The following is a 20,000-nucleotide window of genomic DNA, read 5'->3' as shown; positions in this document are numbered from 1 at the left end:
TTTGAAGTGTGAAATTTAAGCCGTTAATAAAAAAAAATAAAGCACAATCACGTAACGTTTCTGTTAACGTTTCCAGCCAACAGCGGGTGACGTCACGCGAATGGTAGTCTCCTATTCTAATGCTGTTATGATAGTAGTGAATTAAACATTTAGGCCTTGCGTGGCTGATTATGAGCTTATTTGCTTAACCCAAATGAAGCAAGAATACGTGTTTGGGTGGGACAGAACAAATATGAGGCATGAAGGCAGACAAGACATCCCATCACATGAACCACAGGTAAACAAGCAGCTTTTTTTTGCTAAGGTGAGTCGCTAACACATTTTGGTATGAGCCAACATGATCACTATTCATAATCGTGCGATGTCGTGCAATGTTGCAGTTCCCTACCTTCATCTTCCGATGATTTCGCCAACATTTTCCAAGCACCTGAATTAGGCTACTTTGACATCTCCGTGCCCACGTTTATCGGTGTTATCCAGTCAACAATAATCCAAGGCAACAACGCTATTCCAGCCAGTTTGAGGATGCATCCGCGACTTCAATAACATAATAGTTTACTACAATAGATGCAGCTACTTTAAGCATGCCATAACTTAATGTATGCCATGATAGTTTAACGTGTCATTTCCCGCGGCATCAACTTAAAATCCCCAAAGCTCCTCCAACTCCGAGAGCGAGACGAGAGAGGGGATGGGATAGCCACACACAGGCTGCCTCCCTTCCCTTCACAAAGCTTTCCAAACTTCCGCCAATTTTGCAAGTTATTTTCTATTACTGAATTGAACCACATAGCCAACTTAAAGACATGGGCTTTCAGATTAGCGTCCAACAATGCAGGAAAAAAACGTTATTGGCGACGATCTGTCACTACAAACCTATGAGATCGAGCAGCCCCAGTCCTGACTCCTGTCCTATGGTGGATGCAATAGATGGATGGCTGCAGCTATCCCACCATGCTCGTAGCAAAGGCTTTTTGACACAAAGTGATAATGACACTTGGCATTTCTCTTTCATCTGATAGTAGGTATATAACATAGAAAACCCAGGGACAATGTAAAATGAACCCCTCGTCCTTCTTCAATTTTACTGCCACGATTAGAGTCAGTTAGCGCTGTAGTTAGCACACGCTAACGTTAAGTGAATGGAAGGCTACATTAGCCACCAAGTTCTACCATTCGCGTTACGTAGGCGGCGAACATGGCTGCGCCCTTGTGGCGAAACTCGGTAATAACATGTCATTTTTCAGCAAAACTACTTAAAAGTGCAGTTCAACGAACATCCATTCGTTTATGAAAATAAATAAGCCGCCAAAAAATGATAATAGTTGTCAGTGCTTCATTTCCACTTTAAGTCTGCCTGCAGAGCGCGTGGCCATATAAACTTTGATCTAGGCTATTTTGCAAAAAATGTCCCTGTCTGCTAAAGTAAACTATAGCCTATTGGCTAGCCTATAGCCTACTTTAAAATTCGGCATCATTTCAAAGGTCCTGACCGACCGCACCCGACCCGAATTTCATTAAAAATAATATTTCATAACCCGTGTCTGCGGTCGACCGCGGTTAACTGCAAGCGCCCACTGATTTCGGGTCAGCTCACGCATCACTGGCGCACACACAAACACACAAACGCACACAAACACACACGCACACACACACACACACACACACACACACACACACACACACACACACACACACACACACACACACACACACACACGACACACCTCTACCTGTTTGCCAGCTTTCAAGTCATCCCTCTCTTCCTCTGTGTGTGTTGTCCATCCAGTGGTCCAGTCGTCCAATGGGACGGATGATTCTCTGCTGCGGGGTCTGCATGGCTCCAGTTCGCCCCCTGGTGGCAGCAGCAGCAGCAGCAGCCTGGTGGTGCAGCCCTCCTCCATCCCCATGCTGAGTGCCTGCTTCAACAAGCTCTTCTCCATGCTGCAGGTGCACCACGTACAGGTAAATACATGCAACGTCACATTTAAACAGGTGCACCATGTACAGTTAAATACAACTCCCACTCACTCACTCACTCACTCCCTCAAACACCACACACACACATAGACTCCACACCACATACAGATAACAACTCTATCGGTTCCAACAATTCCCGTCATCTTTGGACAGCATGATGGCATGATCGAGGATTTTTACATACGTATATTTCAATAACTGCACACTCCCACTCCAATAACTTCTTATTAATCAAACCTGGGCAGGGCTATTGCTAATGACAAAGGTAATCGCACAACAATAATGTTTGTGTTATTTCCCTTTTCGCTGCCTCTACAATTTGCTTTCTTTCTTTCTTTCCTTCTTTCTTTCTTTCTTTCTTTCTTTCTTTCTTTCTTTCTTTCTTTCTTTCTTTCTTTCTTTCTTTCTTTCTTTCTTTCTTTCTTTCTTTCTTTCTTTCTTTCTTTCTCCCTTTCTTTCTCTCTTTCTTTCTCTCTCTCTCTCTCTCTCTCTCTCTCTCTCTCTCTCTCTCTCTCTCTCTCTCTGTGTCTCTCTCCCTCTCTCCTCCCCCAGCTTGAGTCTCTGTTGCAGCTGTGGCTGACCCTCAGCCTGAACTCGTGTCCAGGCAGTGCGGACGACGGCGGCTCCGACATCTTTCTCTTCAACGCCAGCCGGGTGCCCACCATTCCCCTCAACCAAGGTCAGAGCCCCCCGCCCTGTGCCCATGTGGCGGTGCCCATGTGGCGGTGCCCATGTGGCGGTGCCCATGTGGCGGTGCCCATGTGGCGGTGCCCATGTGGTGCCCCGGCACCTGCCCAGCCATCTGCTGCCGCCGCTGGACTCCACAGGGGTCCACCCCACCCCACCCCTCCAGCACCCCACCCCACCCCACACACACTCGCTCCAGTCTCACAATCCAGATACACTAATTAATTAGCCTCCGTGTTAACAGGTGCATAGAACATATGCAATCCGTGGCCGTGTATGGGGTTTTTTTTTTTGCATGGTTGAACTTCATTTCCTGTGTATATTTTTGACACTCACATTGCATCACTTCTTAGCTTCAGATACACTTTTCCGGCTGAAAATGGATTGGATGTACTTCCTCACTTGTGTGCGTTTTAACACTGGGCACCCAGTTTCTTAAATGTTATGATTATGTTTGTATTGACTTGTACTTCTGTGTGTATTTGTGTGCGCGCCTGTGCCTCTGTGTGTGTGTCTGTCCGTGTGCGCATGCGTGCGCGATGCGTGCGTGTCCATCTATCCGTGCGTGCATGTCCGTGTGTGCGTGTGCGTGCGTGTCCATTTCCGTGTGTGTGTTTCCCCTCTCAGCCTCCATCAGTAGTTTCCTGACGGTGCTGGCCTGGTACCCCAACACCTCCCTGAGGACCTGGTGCCTGGTGCTGCACAGCCTCACCCTCATGACCAACATGCCCTCCTCCAGTGGTAATAATGATCATACTTTCCTTTCATATACAGCCTTTCTAAACAGCCAAGGACGCTTAACAAGGTGTCAGGGTAGGAATATGTGTGTGTGTGCATGTAGGTGCGTGTGATTGTGGAACTAGCAGCCATAAGCCTCCAGGAAAAGTTTTTGTTTAAACATCCCCTCCTCCAGTGTTGAGTCCCGACCAGTTGCCAGATTGGGCTGTTACCCTCTATTGGGCTGCTTGGAATGGCCGTCTGCGGGTAAAAACGGGGAAAAATTGGCCATTTTGCTCTGGGGCACTATCACTTTACCTGCCCGACATTCCCTATTACAGATGAGATCGTGACCTTTGAGTTGTGCTTTTGTGAGATGTTGAATAAAACTTAAATCATTGTCAGTGACTCTGAGCCTTGCTTCACGAGGTACATACGGGGTGTTGAATGCGCTACAGGCATATGCAGTGCTTGGTTCATGCGCAATACATAGGAGTACACAATGACGTATTTGTAATTGACTAGTGGATAAATAACACATTAAGAACGTTCTAATTAGGCAGGGTTAATTAAAGCCATTAACTCTTAATTGGCTAAGTGGAAGTCGTGTCATGTTGAATTTGTCAGATGCTCTTATTTGTTCAAATGTGACATGAACTGAATCGTAAGTGTTCAATTGTGAATGAATGTGTGTGTCTGTGTGTGTGTGGCGGGGGGTGATGAGAATGTGTGTGTGTGTGTGTGTTGTTGCTGTATGAAATGTCCTGCATAAATAACCTGTGTGTGTGTGTGTGTGTGTGTGTGTCTGTGTGTGTCTGTGTGTGTCTGTGTGTGTCTGTGTGTGTGTGTGTGTGTGTCTGTGTGTGTGTGTGTGTCTGTGTGTGTCTGTGTGTGTCTGTGTGTGTCTGTGTGTGTGTCTGTGTGTGTGTGTCTGTGTGTCAGCCTCCGCCTCCAGTAGTGGTCTGGGCGGGCATGAGAGCACGGCCCAGCAGATGGTGTCAGAGCTGACGCTGGTCCCCGTCCTCGTGCGCTTCCTCTCGGGGAGCAACCCTCACGGCACCAGCCAGCACAGCTCCCAGGTAACGCAACTCACAGCCCCTCATGCCGCAAGTCAAGTCAGGTTTATTGTCAATTCCTTTACATGCACTGGTCAGACAAATAATTAAAATTACGTTTCTTACTTTCCCATGCAGACAGACGTAGACTTTAGACTCTAGGTGTGGATATAGACAATTAGACATAGACGGTATACATACATTACACCTAGAGTACTTCGCACCAGGGCTCTGAAGTAACACCGGCCAACCGGCCAAATGCTGGGGAAATCTCAGTTTGGCTGGTAGAAATCACCACCTTACCAGCCACTTTGTGACCCATTACTGAACTGTGTTTAGCTAGTAAGGTTAACATCCACTAACCACTTTGGCTGGTGATGAAAAAAGTTCATTTAGAGCCCTTGTTCACCCAATATGATGTTTTAAAGCATGATGTTCCGCCCTAGCCGCTAATCAATTAATCGTAAATCGTTCGATAAGGTCAATCAACTTACAAAGAACGAATTAGTCGATAATTTGCATCCTTCCTATCGCCTCATAGGTGCATGTGACAACAAAAATGTCCTTCTGTTGCATTGTCCGAAGTCCAATATACTGTACACATGTGTGTAAGGGCGATGGGGGGGTGCATTGACGGGTGTTTTGGGAGGGTGGGAGGGTAATCATTTGTATGGATACTGTTGCTGTTTACAATTCTCTTTTATGGTTTAAAACGGGGGTGCCCAACCAGTCGATCGCGAGCTACCAGTCGATCTCGAGGGGAGTGGCAGTCGATCGCGAGACATGTAGCCTAATGTGACAGGGAAAATACTGTCTTTCAAAAGTAGGCTATGTAGCAAGCTGCTGGTACTGTATTGGTTAGATAATTAGTCCCACTGTAACACTGAATGAGGGGAAAGCATTAGGAAGTGACCGTAAGGGTATTGCAGTTGATTCATGTGTGCACACATGTAACATCGGGTGAGTAACAGAACATGTGCGCAATGATGCGTTATGACGCGGCGATATGTGAGGATCTTCGTCCAAACCGCTAGTCGCATGCAACATCGCTAACTGCGTTTACATCGCGTGTCGCGTGTAAGGGAGATGTTAGTTGTTGACATGTGTGGAATTCACTTCAATTCGTGCTGTTTCTTGCTCCAGTTGTGGACAAAACGATGGTCCAAACTCACAATAGAAAGCCTTTACTGTGCTACTGTCCCAGAGAGCTAAAAAAAAAAAAAAGCCTTCATAGAAGAAGTCACTCTTAACAGGGGTGTTGTTAACCAATCCAATGAGTTCTCTCATTGCGCTCTCTCTCTCTCTCTCTCTCTCTCTCTCTCTCTCTCTCTCTCTCTCTCTCTCTCGCTCTCTCTCTCTCTCTCTCGCTCTCGCTCTCTCTCTCTCTCTCTCTCTCTCTCTCTCTCATAGTAAAGTGAACTTAACTACTATTTACCCATAACAAATGGTGGATTTTTGAGCCCTTTTTAATTTGGACCACTGAAGGCATGATAATGCTTCATCATATTTTAGAAACAGGGCCTATGTGCCTACATATGCTTTTATACCAAATATTTATCATTTTGAAATTGTTTCAGTTGTTTATGACTTGTGTAGGACTGAAATGATCTCAGCATACTATCAGTGCTGCATTGCTTTGTAAACATAGGCTATTCAACACACTGTAAAAACACACTGAAAAGATACGGCCATAGTAGCCTAAAAGCATTTTGTTCATGATAATGGTGATTAATAAATGGTGATCTTAAATTTTCATACTGACATCCTTAAATTTGACTTGGTAGATCACGGCAGACCATCAACTTCAAAAGTAGATCTCGGTTAAAAAAAGGTTGGGCACCCCTGGTTTAAAATGAATTAAATAAAAACATTGACCAAAAAAATGTCCTTCTGTCCCTCTTGCCATCCAGGTGGGGCCCACTGCAACCCAAGCTATGCAAGAGTTCCTCACCAGGCTCCAAGTGCACCTCTCCTCCACATGCCCCCAGCTGTTCAGCGAATTCCTGCTCGAGCTTATGCACATTCTATCCATGGAGAGGTACGCTACGCACTGTGTTGTTTGTGGAGGGAGACACCCCAGCTTTGGAAATTATTAGTCAGTCCTGACCAGTGGAAATGGGTCTTAAAACGTGCAGTAATGCTTTAAAACATGTTGTTCGTCCATGTTGTGTTTCATGCAGTGCACAATCACAAAGACAAAGATTCTGTACTTGTCTCATATGTCTTGCACGACTCATTCCTCTGATGCTGATTGGTTTCTTGGTGTAGTAGTGATCTCTCTCTCTCTCTCTCTCACTCTCTCACTCACTCACTCACTCACTCACTCACTCACTCACACACTCACTCTCACTCTCACTCTCACTCTCACTCTCACTCTCACTCTCACTCTCACTCTCATCCTCACTCATTTTTTGCTTTTTTTCTGTCTCGCCCTCTCCCTCTCCCTCTCTCTCTCCCTCTCTCCCTCTCTCCCTCTCCCTCTCCCTCCTCTTCTGCAGGGGTCCGTTGCTGTCGGGCCAGGGTCCGCTGGACGCGCAGGTGAAGCTGCTTGAGTTCACGCTGGAGCAGAGCTTTGAGACCGTGTCGGTGGGCACCATCATGGCCGTGGTGGAGTCCATCACCTTCCTGGTCCACCACTACATCACCTGCTCAGACAAGGTGGGGCTCATTCAATGGCATTCTTAGCGCATTCAGGCCGACTGAGAACCGCGCCTGTGCCAGTTCCCGCTCCCGCACCTAATCGCGAACCGGCCGCCGTGTTCACACCACAGATTTTAGTGTTCACGAACCGGAAAGTTCAGAGCCCGGAATGAACAAGGGTGGTTCGCAGGTATGCACTTTAGTGCCAAACGTAACTGGTGCAGGCACCGGCTCTGTTCTGGTCGGCCTGAAAGCCCATTCTGATTCATGTGCAGATTTATGACGTTCATTATGTCTTAAAGTTATATCAAATATTTAAGTTTCTTTTGTTTCAGACATGTAAACCTTTTATATCTTTTACCTGACATGTTTTGACGGTGAGACTTTCGGGCGGTCAGGTAAAGGATAAAAGACGGCCAGGTAAAAGATATATAAAAAAAACCGTGTACATGTCTGAAACAAAGAAAACTTGACTATTTGCATTTTTCTGCTGTCCAAAACGGCTACAATGAATTTCTTGACCTTGACCTCTGACCTTGCGTTTGAAGGTGGTGTCACGCAGCGGCTCTGACAGCTCGGTGGGGGCGCGCGCCTGTTTCGGAGGCCTCTTCGCCAACATCATCCGGCCGGGCGACGCCAAGGCGGTGTGCGGAGAGACCACGCGCGACCAGCTGATGTTCAACCTCCTCAAGCTCGTCAACACGCTCGTCAAGCTGCCCCTCACCGCAGACGGGAAGTTCAGCGGACGCGTGCCGCCGCCCGGCAACGGATCCAGCGACAGCGTCTCAGATGAGGAGAAGGTACTGATGGTTACTTGCCTGATTATCATCGACTTTCAAATCTCTTGGAGACTTGGGCTGACCTAGAGCATAACAATTAATGTTTCACAAACGGCATGGTTAATTAAAACTTTTTAATTATACTCTAATGGCTGATGACTTGAAAATTATGACGATTGTCATTTCTATTGATTATTTGGGAAAACAGCGAAAAATGTCATATGCGTAATAAATGTGGAATGCGGTGTAGTTAGATATGTACATGTGCTACAGGAGGTGAGTAATGTTCCCTGTTCCCTGGTAAGGTGTATGGCAGTAAAGAGGGTTCCTGAATGTGTAACAGATCCCAAGACAAAAGAAAAATGAAAGATGATGTATTGATGTTGATATGATATGTTGATGTGTATGACATGCATTTAAGTATGATATGTACATATGCTACAGGAGATGAGTAATGTTCTCTGTTCCCTTCTAAGGTGTGTGGCAGTAAGGAGGGTCCCGGCCAGGGAGGGGCGACTCCCCACCAGGGCCCCGCTGTCGGGGTGGCAGACCTGGTGCTAGGCAACCAGCAGGTCATGAGCCAGATCCTTTCCGCTCTCGGCCAATGCAACAGCAGCGCCATGGCCATGATCATAGGTATGGGATCTGCGTGTGTGTGTTTGTGTGTGTGTGTGTGTGTGTGTGTGTGTGTGTGTGTGTGTGTGTGTGTGTGTGTGTGTGTGTGTGTGTGTGTGTGTGTGTGTGTGTGTGTGTGTGTGTGTGTGTGTGTGTGTGTGTGTGTGTGTGTTTGTGTATTTACAAGTGTGTTTGTGTATTTACAAGTGTGTGTCTTAGGTGTGTTTGTGTGCATGCGTGTGTGCACGGTTTTGGTTGGGCTTGTTCCGTTTTTGGTCTCATCAGCCTTTTTTGAAAGTGAATGAGTAATTAAGTTCGAGCTTAGTCTGTAATTGGAGCTTCAAATTAAAATTTTAAAAGGACTGACGTCGAATAAATGAGTTTAATGTTCTCTGCAGGAAACGGATCAGAGGGAAAATGGTAGTGTTTTGTAATTAATCTCTCTGGCGTGACTACAAAATACATTTTCTGGCTTGTTTGCAGCAGTGCTCAGTGTGTAAACAGTCCTTTATTGATCCATGCTTCAATTACTCGAGATTCAGAAAGATTGTTCTTCCTGCACTCTCCCACTTCATTTTGAAATGCATTATTTCACTCGCTCTCGTCTCTTCACTCCTTGCTTCTCCTCTCTCGCTCTTCTGCTTATCTCTCTGTCTCTTGCTCGCTCTCCCCCTCATCTCTCTCTATATGTATGACTCTCTCCCTCTCCTCTCCCTTCCCTCTTTTCTCTTCCTTCCCCTGTTTTCACCTCATCTGCCTCCTCTCCCCCTCTCTTTTATCTGTCTCTCTATATATGTATTTTCTCTTTCCCCTCTTCTTCTCTCTCTTCTTTTTTCTATTTTCTCTTCCTTCCCCTGTTTTTGCCACGCTCTCCCCCTCTCTTCTATCTTTCTCTCTATATGTATATCTCTCTCTTCCCCTCCCCTCCTCTCTTTCCTCTTTTCTCTATTCCCTCCTCCTGTTTTCACCCCCTCTCTCTCTGCAGGAGCCAGCGGTCTGCACCTGACCAAACATGAGAACTTCCACGGCGGCCTGGACGCCATCTCGGTGGGTGACGGCCTGTTCACCATCCTGACCACGCTGAGCAAGAGGGCCACCTCCGTACAGGTCATGCTGCAGCCCATCCTCACCTACATGGCCTGCGGATACATGGGCCGACAGGTACACACACACACACACACACACACACACACACACACACACACACACACACACACACACACACACACACACACACACACACACACACACACACACACACACACACACACACACACACACACACACACACACACACACACACACACTGCAGCCCATCCTCACCTACATGGCCTGCGGATACATGGGCCGACAGGTACACACACACACACACACACACACACACACACACACACACACACACACACACACACACACACACACACACTGCAGCCCATCCTCACCTACATGGCCTGCGGATACATGGGCCGACAGGTACGCACACACACACACACTCACACACACACACACACACACACACACACACTGCAGCCCATCCTCACCTACATGGCCTGCGGATACATGTGCCGGCAGGTACACTCACACACACATGCACGCACACACACACACACACACACACACACACACACTGCAGCCCATCCTCACCTACATGGCCTGCGGATACATGGGCCGACAGGCACGCACGCACGCACGCACGCACACACACACACACACTGCAGCCCATCCTCACCTACATGGCCTGCGGATACATGGGCCGACAGGTACGCACACACACACACACACACACACACACACACACACACACACACACACACACACACACACACACACACACACACACACACACACACACACACACACACACACACTGCAGCCCATCCTCACCTACATGGCCTGCGCCTGCGCCTGGCCCTATATATATATAAATGATGAGATAAAAACTGTGGAATCAAATCACATTACTTTGTCCAGAGTGCAGTCATTTTTGCAAGAATTTTAATTTGTTTAAAATCTATTTCAATACGGTTCATTGCCAGAAAGGGGTGTCTAGAGCTATGATTGTTCATTTAATCTTGTTATTGCTGTCAAATGACTGATTGTTTATTTAACCACCACCACCACTGCTGTTGCAGGGATCTCTATCCACGTGCCAGCTATCAGAGCCCCTCCTCTGGTTCATCCTGAGGGTTCTGGACACCAGCGAAGCACTCAAGGCCTTTCACGATATGGGTACGTATCGACCCTTTTAGAAGTGACGTCGCGGATTGCATGTGCATTGTTGGGTCAAACACACACGGTGCAGACCCTAAAGATAAAATACCTACCGACCTGAAGCGTGTACGCCGTGCGGTTTACAACTGTACGGTTGTAAATAATGGAGATCCTAAAAGTAAAAGCATAGGAGATGTTAGTGTCCTGAAAGTTTAATTTCTTGTAACCACAATCAGGAATGCCCGGGTCTGTGGCGCCCACTTCATATTTGAAGCTATCATGACAATCAATTTTCTTATTTTGGAAAAAAAAACAGTTGGCTACTTTGTTAACAAATGTGCGTTACATGGTAGATTCTGCTCCGACAAAGCGCAGGCAGACCAATTTCGTCATATCTGTGTACAAACCGTTAAGGGGTCTATACTAACTGTCTGTCTGATCTAGCAAGGGGATAGGTGCTGCCTTCACTGTAAAACTCCTTTAGCAAGCATCGAAATGCCAACCAACAACAACTTTGTTTTGGATGACCTAGCTAAACTTTTTACATGGCACTCTCACTCTCCTCTCCCTGTGTTCTCCCTGATCTGGACAGCCTGAGCCAGCTCAATATCACGTTGCCTTCTGTTGATGAGACAACATTTGCCAGCATAATACTGACAGCTGGCATCCTAATTTGGTCGGGCTTGTACATTGAAGGCTGCACGAAACACTTTTGCTGCCCTTCATAAATTGGCAAAAATAAATGTACCTTACGAAATAGATTTCTAAGAATGTTCCTGGACTCAAACACAAAGTGACGCCTTGCCCCCTGTTCAGCTCAGCATTTTGTCACTCGTATTGAGCCATCATGGCATTTTAATATTTTTAGAAAGCGAGTTGAAGGTTGTTTTTCCCCCTGCATCACTATATTCACTCTACTGTACCTCCATTTCTTTGCAGGTGGCGTTCAGCTGATCTGCAACAACATGGTGACGAGTACGCGTGCGATCGTGAACACGGCGCGCAGCATGGTGTCCACCATCATGAAGTTCCTGGACTCGGGCCCCGGCAAGGCGGCCGACGGCAGCCTCAAGGCCCGCGTGCTGGCCTCCGAGCCCGACAACGCCGAGGGCCTGCACAACTTCGCACCACTCGGTACGTACTGTATACTATGCACACAGACACGGCCGTACATGATGTTACGCACTCAAAAAGGGCCAATAAAGGAAGACATTCTGTATGCACACAGACATGGGTTGACATGATGTTACATACTTAAAAGGGTGAAAAAAGGGAAGACTTTGTTTAACTAATTGGGTGCCATTAGGATGTGAAGGCAGAATTTAAGCTATATTGGAAAATACCTACTATTTGTGGTACCTGCTGTAATACTCTTGTAACTCACATATTTATTTTACACAAACTATATGGTAAGTATCTACTACCTGTGTTATCCGTGTTGAAATACACCCATACATTTATTTTACAGAAACTTGATTTGAATGAATGCAATTTCACTGGCCATATGTAATTCTCTTTGTCCCTCCTCAGGCACCATAACGTCCAGCAGCCCCACCGCCCAGCCGGCCGAGGTGCTGCTCCAGGCCACGCCCCCTCACCGTCGTGCTCGCTCGGCCGCCTGGTCCTACATCTTCCTCCCCGAGGAGGCGTGGTGCGACCTCACCATCCACCTGCCCGCCGCCGTGCTGCTCAAGGAGGTGCACATCCAGCCACACCTGGCATCCCTCGCCAGTAAGTAGCACACACACACACACACACACACACACACACACACACACACACACACACACACACACACACACACAGGTGTATAAAGTAGTGGTAGGAACACTCTTACAGATGTAATTAAAACACTATTGAAACATTGTAATATCACATCCACATCCAGCCACACCTCGCCTCCCTCGCCAGTAAGTACCTTTCTCACACACACACACACACATAGACTTGTCTAAAGTACAGTAGTGGCAGAAGCACCCTTAGATATGTAATCACAACAGTAGTATCATGATATTGCAAAGTTGAAACCATGTAATATCATGCCAGTGGAGTTGCTCATTAAGGAGGTGCACATCCAGCCACACCTCGCCTCCCTCGCCAGTAAGTGGCTTTCTCACACACACACACACACACATCCCCACATAGAGGTGTACAAAGTAGTGCTAGAAACACTGGTAGCACTTTATTTTAATGGTTTACTATTACAGTGGATCTACCACATTAGGTACAGTGTAATAACCAGTGTAGCCATATTTAATACCATGTAATACCAAGTGCCAACCCGAACCCTAGATGTAAGTACAAAATTGGTATGTGGTGTTACACTGGTATTAAATGGTATTAAATATTGTTACACTGCTTATTGCACTGTACCTGATTTGGTAGATCCACTGTAATAGTGAACCTTTGAAATAAAGTGTAACCGAAGCCCTTACAGATGTAATTACAACACTAGTATGTAATGTACCAGTGGAGTTAGTCCTCAAGGAGGTCCACATTCAGCCACACCTCGCCTCCCTTGCCAGTGAGAGGCTTTCTCACACAGTTAAACCCATTTTAGCCTAAGGCACCTGCAAAAAAAACGCCTACTGAATGCCTAAGCCCTTTTTGTGAAAGGGTGCCCTCTGCCTTTTAAAACCTAAATATCTCAGCCTCCGAAGCACATAAAAACATGACATAAGTTGCATTTAAAAGCTAGGACCGTCCTTTTGCATTAGAATGTGTTAATTCAGCTCAAACATGCCCACATTTCTAATTTAAAAAGCCCTCTGAAACCTCAAGAGCCTGAATGCAGCGCATGTCGCCCCAGTCTCCAAAGGTCAAACGACGTATACGCAGCATCAGGCTAAAATGGGTTCAAGAAAAAAAAGCGCACATCCGTCTCCAAATGGTTGCTGGACCAGCAAAGTCAAATGATGCCAAAAATAGTCAGCATGTCCGTTGTTTGATGAAGGGCATGCTGCCCGAAACGTGACGTTAAAATAAGAGAAACGGGAGCTCTGTGTTGCCAACTTTTATTTTTGGTATAATTTGCCACACACACACACACACACACACACACACACACGCGCGCGCGCGCGCGCGCAAACTCAACAATAAATTCCAAGTTTTAGGGTTGTCATATCGGATCGGATGGATCGGATCGGCTGCTGATATTGGCAAAAAATGCGGATCGGTGTATTATCTCCATGCACGGAAAATCCGATCCAGAATTCCGATCCATTTTCCTGTTTTGTGTTTATTAATATCTAAAAAAACAGGTCAGTTTCACCATTGTGTATTACCCAAATTCACCTAAATCAGTTGACTAGTTGTTACTAAGAGTAAAAACCCTTTTCAACATGACTGTGACAACAGAGTAAGTAGGCTAAATAACTTTCAACTTAAATACTCCGATAGGCCGGTATCGGTATCGGCCGGTATCGAAATCGGATCGGAAGTGAAATGAAATATCTGTATCGGATGGGAAGTGCAAAAACCTGGATCGGGACATCTCTACCAAGTTTACCCCTTTTTTTTACCCGCAGAAGACCAGCCAAAGCAGCCCCAATTGCGCGGGAAACCGCTCAATCTGGCAACCCTGTTGATGTGTCAGGTGCACCTGTAGTCAGTGGTGCATATGTAGCATTTCTCATGTGCCCTTAATGAGCAGCAGCAGCAGCAGCATGCTCTTTCAATGTTACTTAACGCTGAGTGCAGTGCTTTAACACACAACACATGACTTGTTTAATGAACTTATTAGCGTTAAATATGCACTTGAAAGCCTGAGGCGAACCATTAACAGAGCACACACGCTTTAGCAGCTCACTGGCACGACACACTGAACCTTGCATGGAGGGAGGCAGAGAGCTTGATGTGCACACACCATGGGCGTAATTTATGGTGGGGACGGTAGGGACACGTCCCCACCAATATTTAGCCCCCTACTGTGTAATCACGACCGGTGTTGCCGGTAACGTTGAAGTCGCACTATTTTTTTCAGTAACGAGTAGTCTAACTACCACTTCAAAACGTCAGATTAAAGTTTCATAAGACACCGTGCGTTACTATTTCTGGTACATAGGCCCGCCTACTTTTTGTTTCAAGCGAGGAGTTTGTGGCGACGCCTGAGGATATGATATGAAAAAAAACCCTTTTATGATAGGCCTATGAAACTTTTATGAAAGACGATAGAGGGATAACTTCGCCCTGCCATTAAATCAGATTGTGGGGAAATGTAGTAGTCCTACGTATAGGCCTACAAACGGTTCTGAATCTTAATTAGCCTATTCGAACAGTTGTGCCGACATCATCGGCAATTTCTAATTCACTATTTGGGTGCAGGGAACGGAGCTCTGCAGATGCGTAATAGTTGCGTGACAAGAGAGGCGGAGAAAGGTGAAGGATAAAGTGGCCTATTTAAGAAGAAATGTGGTCTCTGCGCAGCGCAGATAATAACGAATTGAAATGCACATTTGATCTACTGATACAGGTGTAGCCTATTTAAACTACCATCGAAAGGACGGGCAGGCTTCAGAATCTTCAGTCTTCCTTTAAAAAAAAAACTGTCAATGACGGACAAACCTCTGTTAACGCGACCCATGTGGTAAATGAAAGAGTTCCTAAAGGTACACTTCGGCGAAACATTTCCCTTCTTTCATATTAAATTAACCTGGCTTTGTTTTACAGGCTATTTAACTGTAGGACTAGGCCTACTTGAGTAGCCTAGACTAATTGCTGCGACTAGGTTCTGATCTCGCTGAACATCCAACGCGACTGAAATGGAAGCCTTCTTCCATGACGAGTATGTAACTAACATCATTCAAAAATCGCAGATAGGGCCTACACCTACTCATTGTGTCGTATTGCATTTCGGTCATGTAGAAGGGCTACAAAGCTAACTGGTATGTTGTAACATTAAAATTCGCCTACAACGTGACACAGTTGGTGCGCAACTATGTGGTGACATCGCTGGGATTTCTGTCAAGACGCGCTGCGCAAAGACACTTGCACGCGCATGTGTGTTGCCTGTAGGCTGCTATGATGCAAACACAGCTACAGGCAGGGAGAAAGCGAGAGATAGGGAGTTAGCCTATGAGAATGAAGAAGTGTGTTGTTTTGTATGTAGGCTACAACAGTCCACACAGCATCGCTAATTTTGGAGTATAAAAAGGGTCAGTCGGCAACCGGAACCAAAACATTTTTTTCCGAGGCCCTGTCTTATTTATTTTTTATTTAAAAAAACAAGCAAGCTTATTTCAAGAAAAGGTTTGCAAATGTCAGTGTCATTTTTGTTGCTGTTAAAATAGGCCTAAATGTCAATAAAGTGAGTAGGCTAGGCCTATTGGCAGAACTGGTGATCATTTTCATGTTAGGCAATACCACTTTGCTGACATTTGAACACAAAGCGACTTATATGTTATTGGTAAAAGTCTCTGGAGCAATGTTGTATCAGAACTGGCTGCTAATTTGGTCAATTTCACTCCAGTCATGGATGGAGGTGTAAACAGAGGTAGCCTAGGAACGCTCGTTGACATATCATCTGCTCATTGATATAACATCTGTGTGCCATGAACTTATGATTGGTAATCAGCCCCCCCCCCCCACACACACACACAATGAAAATGGTCAAAAATCATCCCCCTCTAAAACCATTGAGCTACATTCATTCGTAGGCTAGTACATTCACATATTGCGTTAAAATTTTACTTTTAACAACTGTATTTTCAAAATTTTCTCGGGGGAGAAACCCCTGAACCACCACCAATTTTGTGTCCCTACCAATGTCAAAGTCAAAGTTACGCCCTTGGAGAACACACACACACACACACACACATACACACTCGCGCACACACACGTGCGCACACACACGCACTCACACGCACTCACACGCACTCAGGTTTATATCAAAGTAACACAAATGGGTGTATATGTCTTCAGTGATGCATTGCTGCACTCAATATTTCAACAGAGAAGAATTAAAATATGAATTATTTAGCTTATCACACTTCTTAGTGTTCTTAGTGTTCTTAGTTCCACTGCTGGCAGTCTTCGTATAATGTTGATGTGCACGCTTAGCCTAGAAATCTAGACGCCCCTAGCGACCGCAAATTGAATTTTGCTGTACGGGTCTGGCTGCGCTAGGCTAGTGCACGCTGGCTTTAAAGCGATAGGCTACTGTACCATTTATGGAAATAAGCTCATTTTACACCTCCCCTTGAGTGAAATTATTGAGTTTTACCTTTCTCCTGTACTTAAAGCCCTTCTGAGTCCAGCAGTGCAAATTTCGCCTCCAAGCTAGCATACATCACTGAAACTTTGGACCTACACTGTGTGCAGAATTATTAGGCAAACATGTTTTTTGACCATTTTGTCTTTTTAATGCATATTTTCCAACAGCAATCTATATGAACATGAAATCCTACTTGATTTAAGCATTCCAGGTCATGTATATTTGTATAATAAGATGGGGGTGTGGTCAAAGGTGCCCAACACCTTATATCAGGTGTGCATAATTATTAGGCAACTTTGTTTCCCTCTGTGAAAATTGGCCACAAGATAGATCTAACAAACTCTGAAATGTCTATAAACAATTTTGAAGTGTTCTAGAGGGATGTGGCTGTCTTGAAATTTGCATGATGTTGGTCACGTTCGCACAGAACTATCAGATGCACCGTTACAAAGTCATCAGTCTCTTAAGAAATGTCACTGCCAAACATTGAGAAGAATTTAACGTGAAACTACAAAAAAAATTATTACCCTGCAGTCCTATCATATTGTATATCGTATTGAGCGCTCAGAGACATGGCCAAGGTAAGAAGGGATGACACCAGACAACCATTCAACAAGTTAATTAAGTCAAAACGGGGGGAAAATACCTGGGGACAGAATGTTCAAAGGTTTTATGGACTTGGGAAAGTGACTCTTGACAGACAGGGTGGATGAACCCATGGCTGGATCTTTTAGAGGGAGAAAATTGCATCTTTTACGAAGACAATGGTATTTATGCAGTAATCTGCTGGTATTTGAGTGGAACTCAGCAACTGATCTGAGTGTGCACATTACTGATCTAGCCATAGGCTCATCAACCTGGTCCATTAACAGTCACTTTCACTAGTTCATAAAACCATTGAAAAAAACTGTCTAAAGACATTTCTTGACCCAGTCTTGACTTAAGTTACTTGTTGAGTGGTCTTCAGGTTTCAGCCTGTTTTACCTTGGCCATGTCTCTGAGTGCTGAATACAATGTTCTTGTGGACAGTCGATGTAGGTTTCAGTTCTGGAATATACCAGCACTGCAGGGTAATAGTTTTGTGGTAGTTTCATCTTCAATTCTTCTCAATCTGGCAGTTACTTTGTGAGCACATGTCATGTGACACTGATGGCTTGTAATGGTGCATTAGATGGATGTGACCAATATTTCAAGACAGCCACACCCCTCTAGAAGACTTCAAAATTGTTTATAGTCTTTACAGAGTTTGTTAGATCTCTTTTGTGGCTCATTTTCCCAGAGTAAAACAAAGTTGCCTAATAATTATGCACACTAATTTGGCCTGATATAGGGTATGGGGCTCATTCGATCACACTGTCTCTTATTATACCAATATGCATGACCTGGAATGCTTAAATCCAATAGGTGTTCATGTCCATAAAGGGTGGTGGCGGACAATATGCGTAAAATGGACGATATTGTCAAAAAACTTGTTTGCCTAATAATTCTGCACAGAGTGTATAAGATTCAATGATAACTGCCAGCTTGTAAGTAGAAGCAGTATCACCAGACCAGGAGATTGGCTGAAAGAACAGAAAAAAAAAGGCAAAACTGAATTATGGACCCATAAGTCAAAAGGTTCTTTTCAATATGCAGACTCCCGTCCTCGGGACATTAGAATTGCGTTTTTGCAAGATATTGAAATACACTTTCTGTCGCCAGTGACGTCATCACGAGGCCACAAGCAGGCAAGGGGGCTAGGGAGGATGGGAGTTAGCATAATGGAAAGAACACAAATTGTGTGTTCCAATATGCGACTTGTGCTTGTGGCCTCGTACCAGGAAGTAATATGTCATGATGACATCACTGACAACAGCATTACATTTCAATATCTTGCAAAAGCTCAATTGTAAATGAATTTTCTCATTTGCAAGCTGGATGGTGAATGAAGAATAGTCCCCCAAAAATTGTTTTGTCTAGGCTGACAGCGGGGAAAACTTATTTGTTTTCTCCACGGAGGCGGGGCATCAGCAAAATGTGAGGCCACAAGTACAAGTGGAGGACGAAAGGTGACATATTGGAATTAACCCAAGGTCTGTATTAAATGTTCTCATTTCCTCCTTCTCCATATAGCCTGCCCGTCGTCTGTTTCCGTGGAGATCAGTGCGGACGGCGTCAACATGCTGCCGTTGTCGACGCCGGTCATCACCAGCGGGCTGACCTACATCAAGATCCAGCTGGTCAAGGCCGAGGTGGCGTCGGCCGTGTGTCTGCGGCTGCACCGGCCGCGCGACGCCAGCACCCTGGGCCTCTCCCAGATCAAGCTGCTGGGCCTCACCGCCTTTGGGAACACCTCCTCAGCCACCGTCAACAACCCCTTCCTGCCCTCCGAGGACCAGGTCTCCAAGACCAGGTAACCTGTGTAATTACACTGTACTGGGGAGGGGTGAGGGGATGACGACAGTTGTCTAACCAGTGGTGACTCAACTTTGTGGATTTTAAACTTTTTTCGTTTTTTTCTTTTTGTGTAGAAGAGCTTGTATCTGTATCTAAAATAATGCCGTACTGTAGATACAAAAGTTTAGTTTAGTTTCAGACAGGTCATTTTATTGTCTTTTTTTCCTCTCTTCCTCCCTCCTCCCCTCTCCCCCTCTCTCCTCCCTTCTGTCCTTCTCTCCTCTGCATCCTTCTCCTCCCTCCCTTCCTGCACCTGGTTGTGTCTTCTATGTAATCTCTCTCCCTTTTTTCTTTCCCTCCCTCCTCTCTCTTCTACCTCTCTCTTCCTCCTCCATCCCTCTCTCTCCTCCCTCCCCCCCCTCCCTCCCCCCTCTCTCTCCCTCTCCTCTCTCCACCTCAGTATCGGTTGGCTGCGCCTGCTGCACCACTGCCTGACCCACGTGAGCGACCTGGAGGCCGTGATGGCGTCGGCCGCGGCCCCGACGGCCAACCTGCTGCAGACGTGCGCGGCGCTGCTCATGTCCCCCTACTGCGGCATGCACTCCCCCAACATCGAGGCTGTGCTCGTCAAGATCGGCCTGCAGTCCACCGCCATCGGCCTGCGACTCATCGACATTCTGCTGCGAAACTGTGCCGCATCCGGCACCGACCCCAACAGTACGTAGGACA

General features: G+C 45.9%; 1 protein-coding gene across 6 annotated transcripts in view; it reads left to right on the top strand.

Annotated features, from left to right (window-relative positions):
• Positions 1–20,000, top strand: part of birc6 (baculoviral IAP repeat containing 6) — a 267,517-nt gene that overhangs the window by 85,161 nt on the left and 162,356 nt on the right. For all 6 annotated transcript variants that reach the window (XM_063191494.1, XM_063191492.1, XM_063191495.1 and 3 more), the window contains exons 43-56: positions 1,790–1,965; positions 2,533–2,659; positions 3,295–3,408; positions 4,327–4,463; positions 6,350–6,477; positions 6,938–7,097; positions 7,628–7,879; positions 8,335–8,494; positions 9,459–9,634; positions 10,606–10,702; positions 11,624–11,818; positions 12,215–12,415; positions 19,008–19,287; positions 19,732–19,988. In XM_063191494.1, the coding sequence (XP_063047564.1) occupies positions 1,790–1,965; positions 2,533–2,659; positions 3,295–3,408; positions 4,327–4,463; positions 6,350–6,477; positions 6,938–7,097; positions 7,628–7,879; positions 8,335–8,494; positions 9,459–9,634; positions 10,606–10,702; positions 11,624–11,818; positions 12,215–12,415; positions 19,008–19,287; positions 19,732–19,988 (2,460 nt within the window). The remainder of the gene's footprint in view (positions 1–1,789; positions 1,966–2,532; positions 2,660–3,294; positions 3,409–4,326; positions 4,464–6,349; positions 6,478–6,937; positions 7,098–7,627; positions 7,880–8,334; positions 8,495–9,458; positions 9,635–10,605; positions 10,703–11,623; positions 11,819–12,214; positions 12,416–19,007; positions 19,288–19,731; positions 19,989–20,000) is intronic.

The sequence above is a fragment of the Engraulis encrasicolus genome, chromosome 24 (genome assembly GCF_034702125.1).
Source record: "Engraulis encrasicolus isolate BLACKSEA-1 chromosome 24, IST_EnEncr_1.0, whole genome shotgun sequence".
NCBI classification, from domain to species: Eukaryota; Metazoa; Chordata; class Actinopteri; order Clupeiformes; family Engraulidae; genus Engraulis; species Engraulis encrasicolus.
This window is presented reverse-complemented; position numbering and strand designations above follow the sequence as displayed.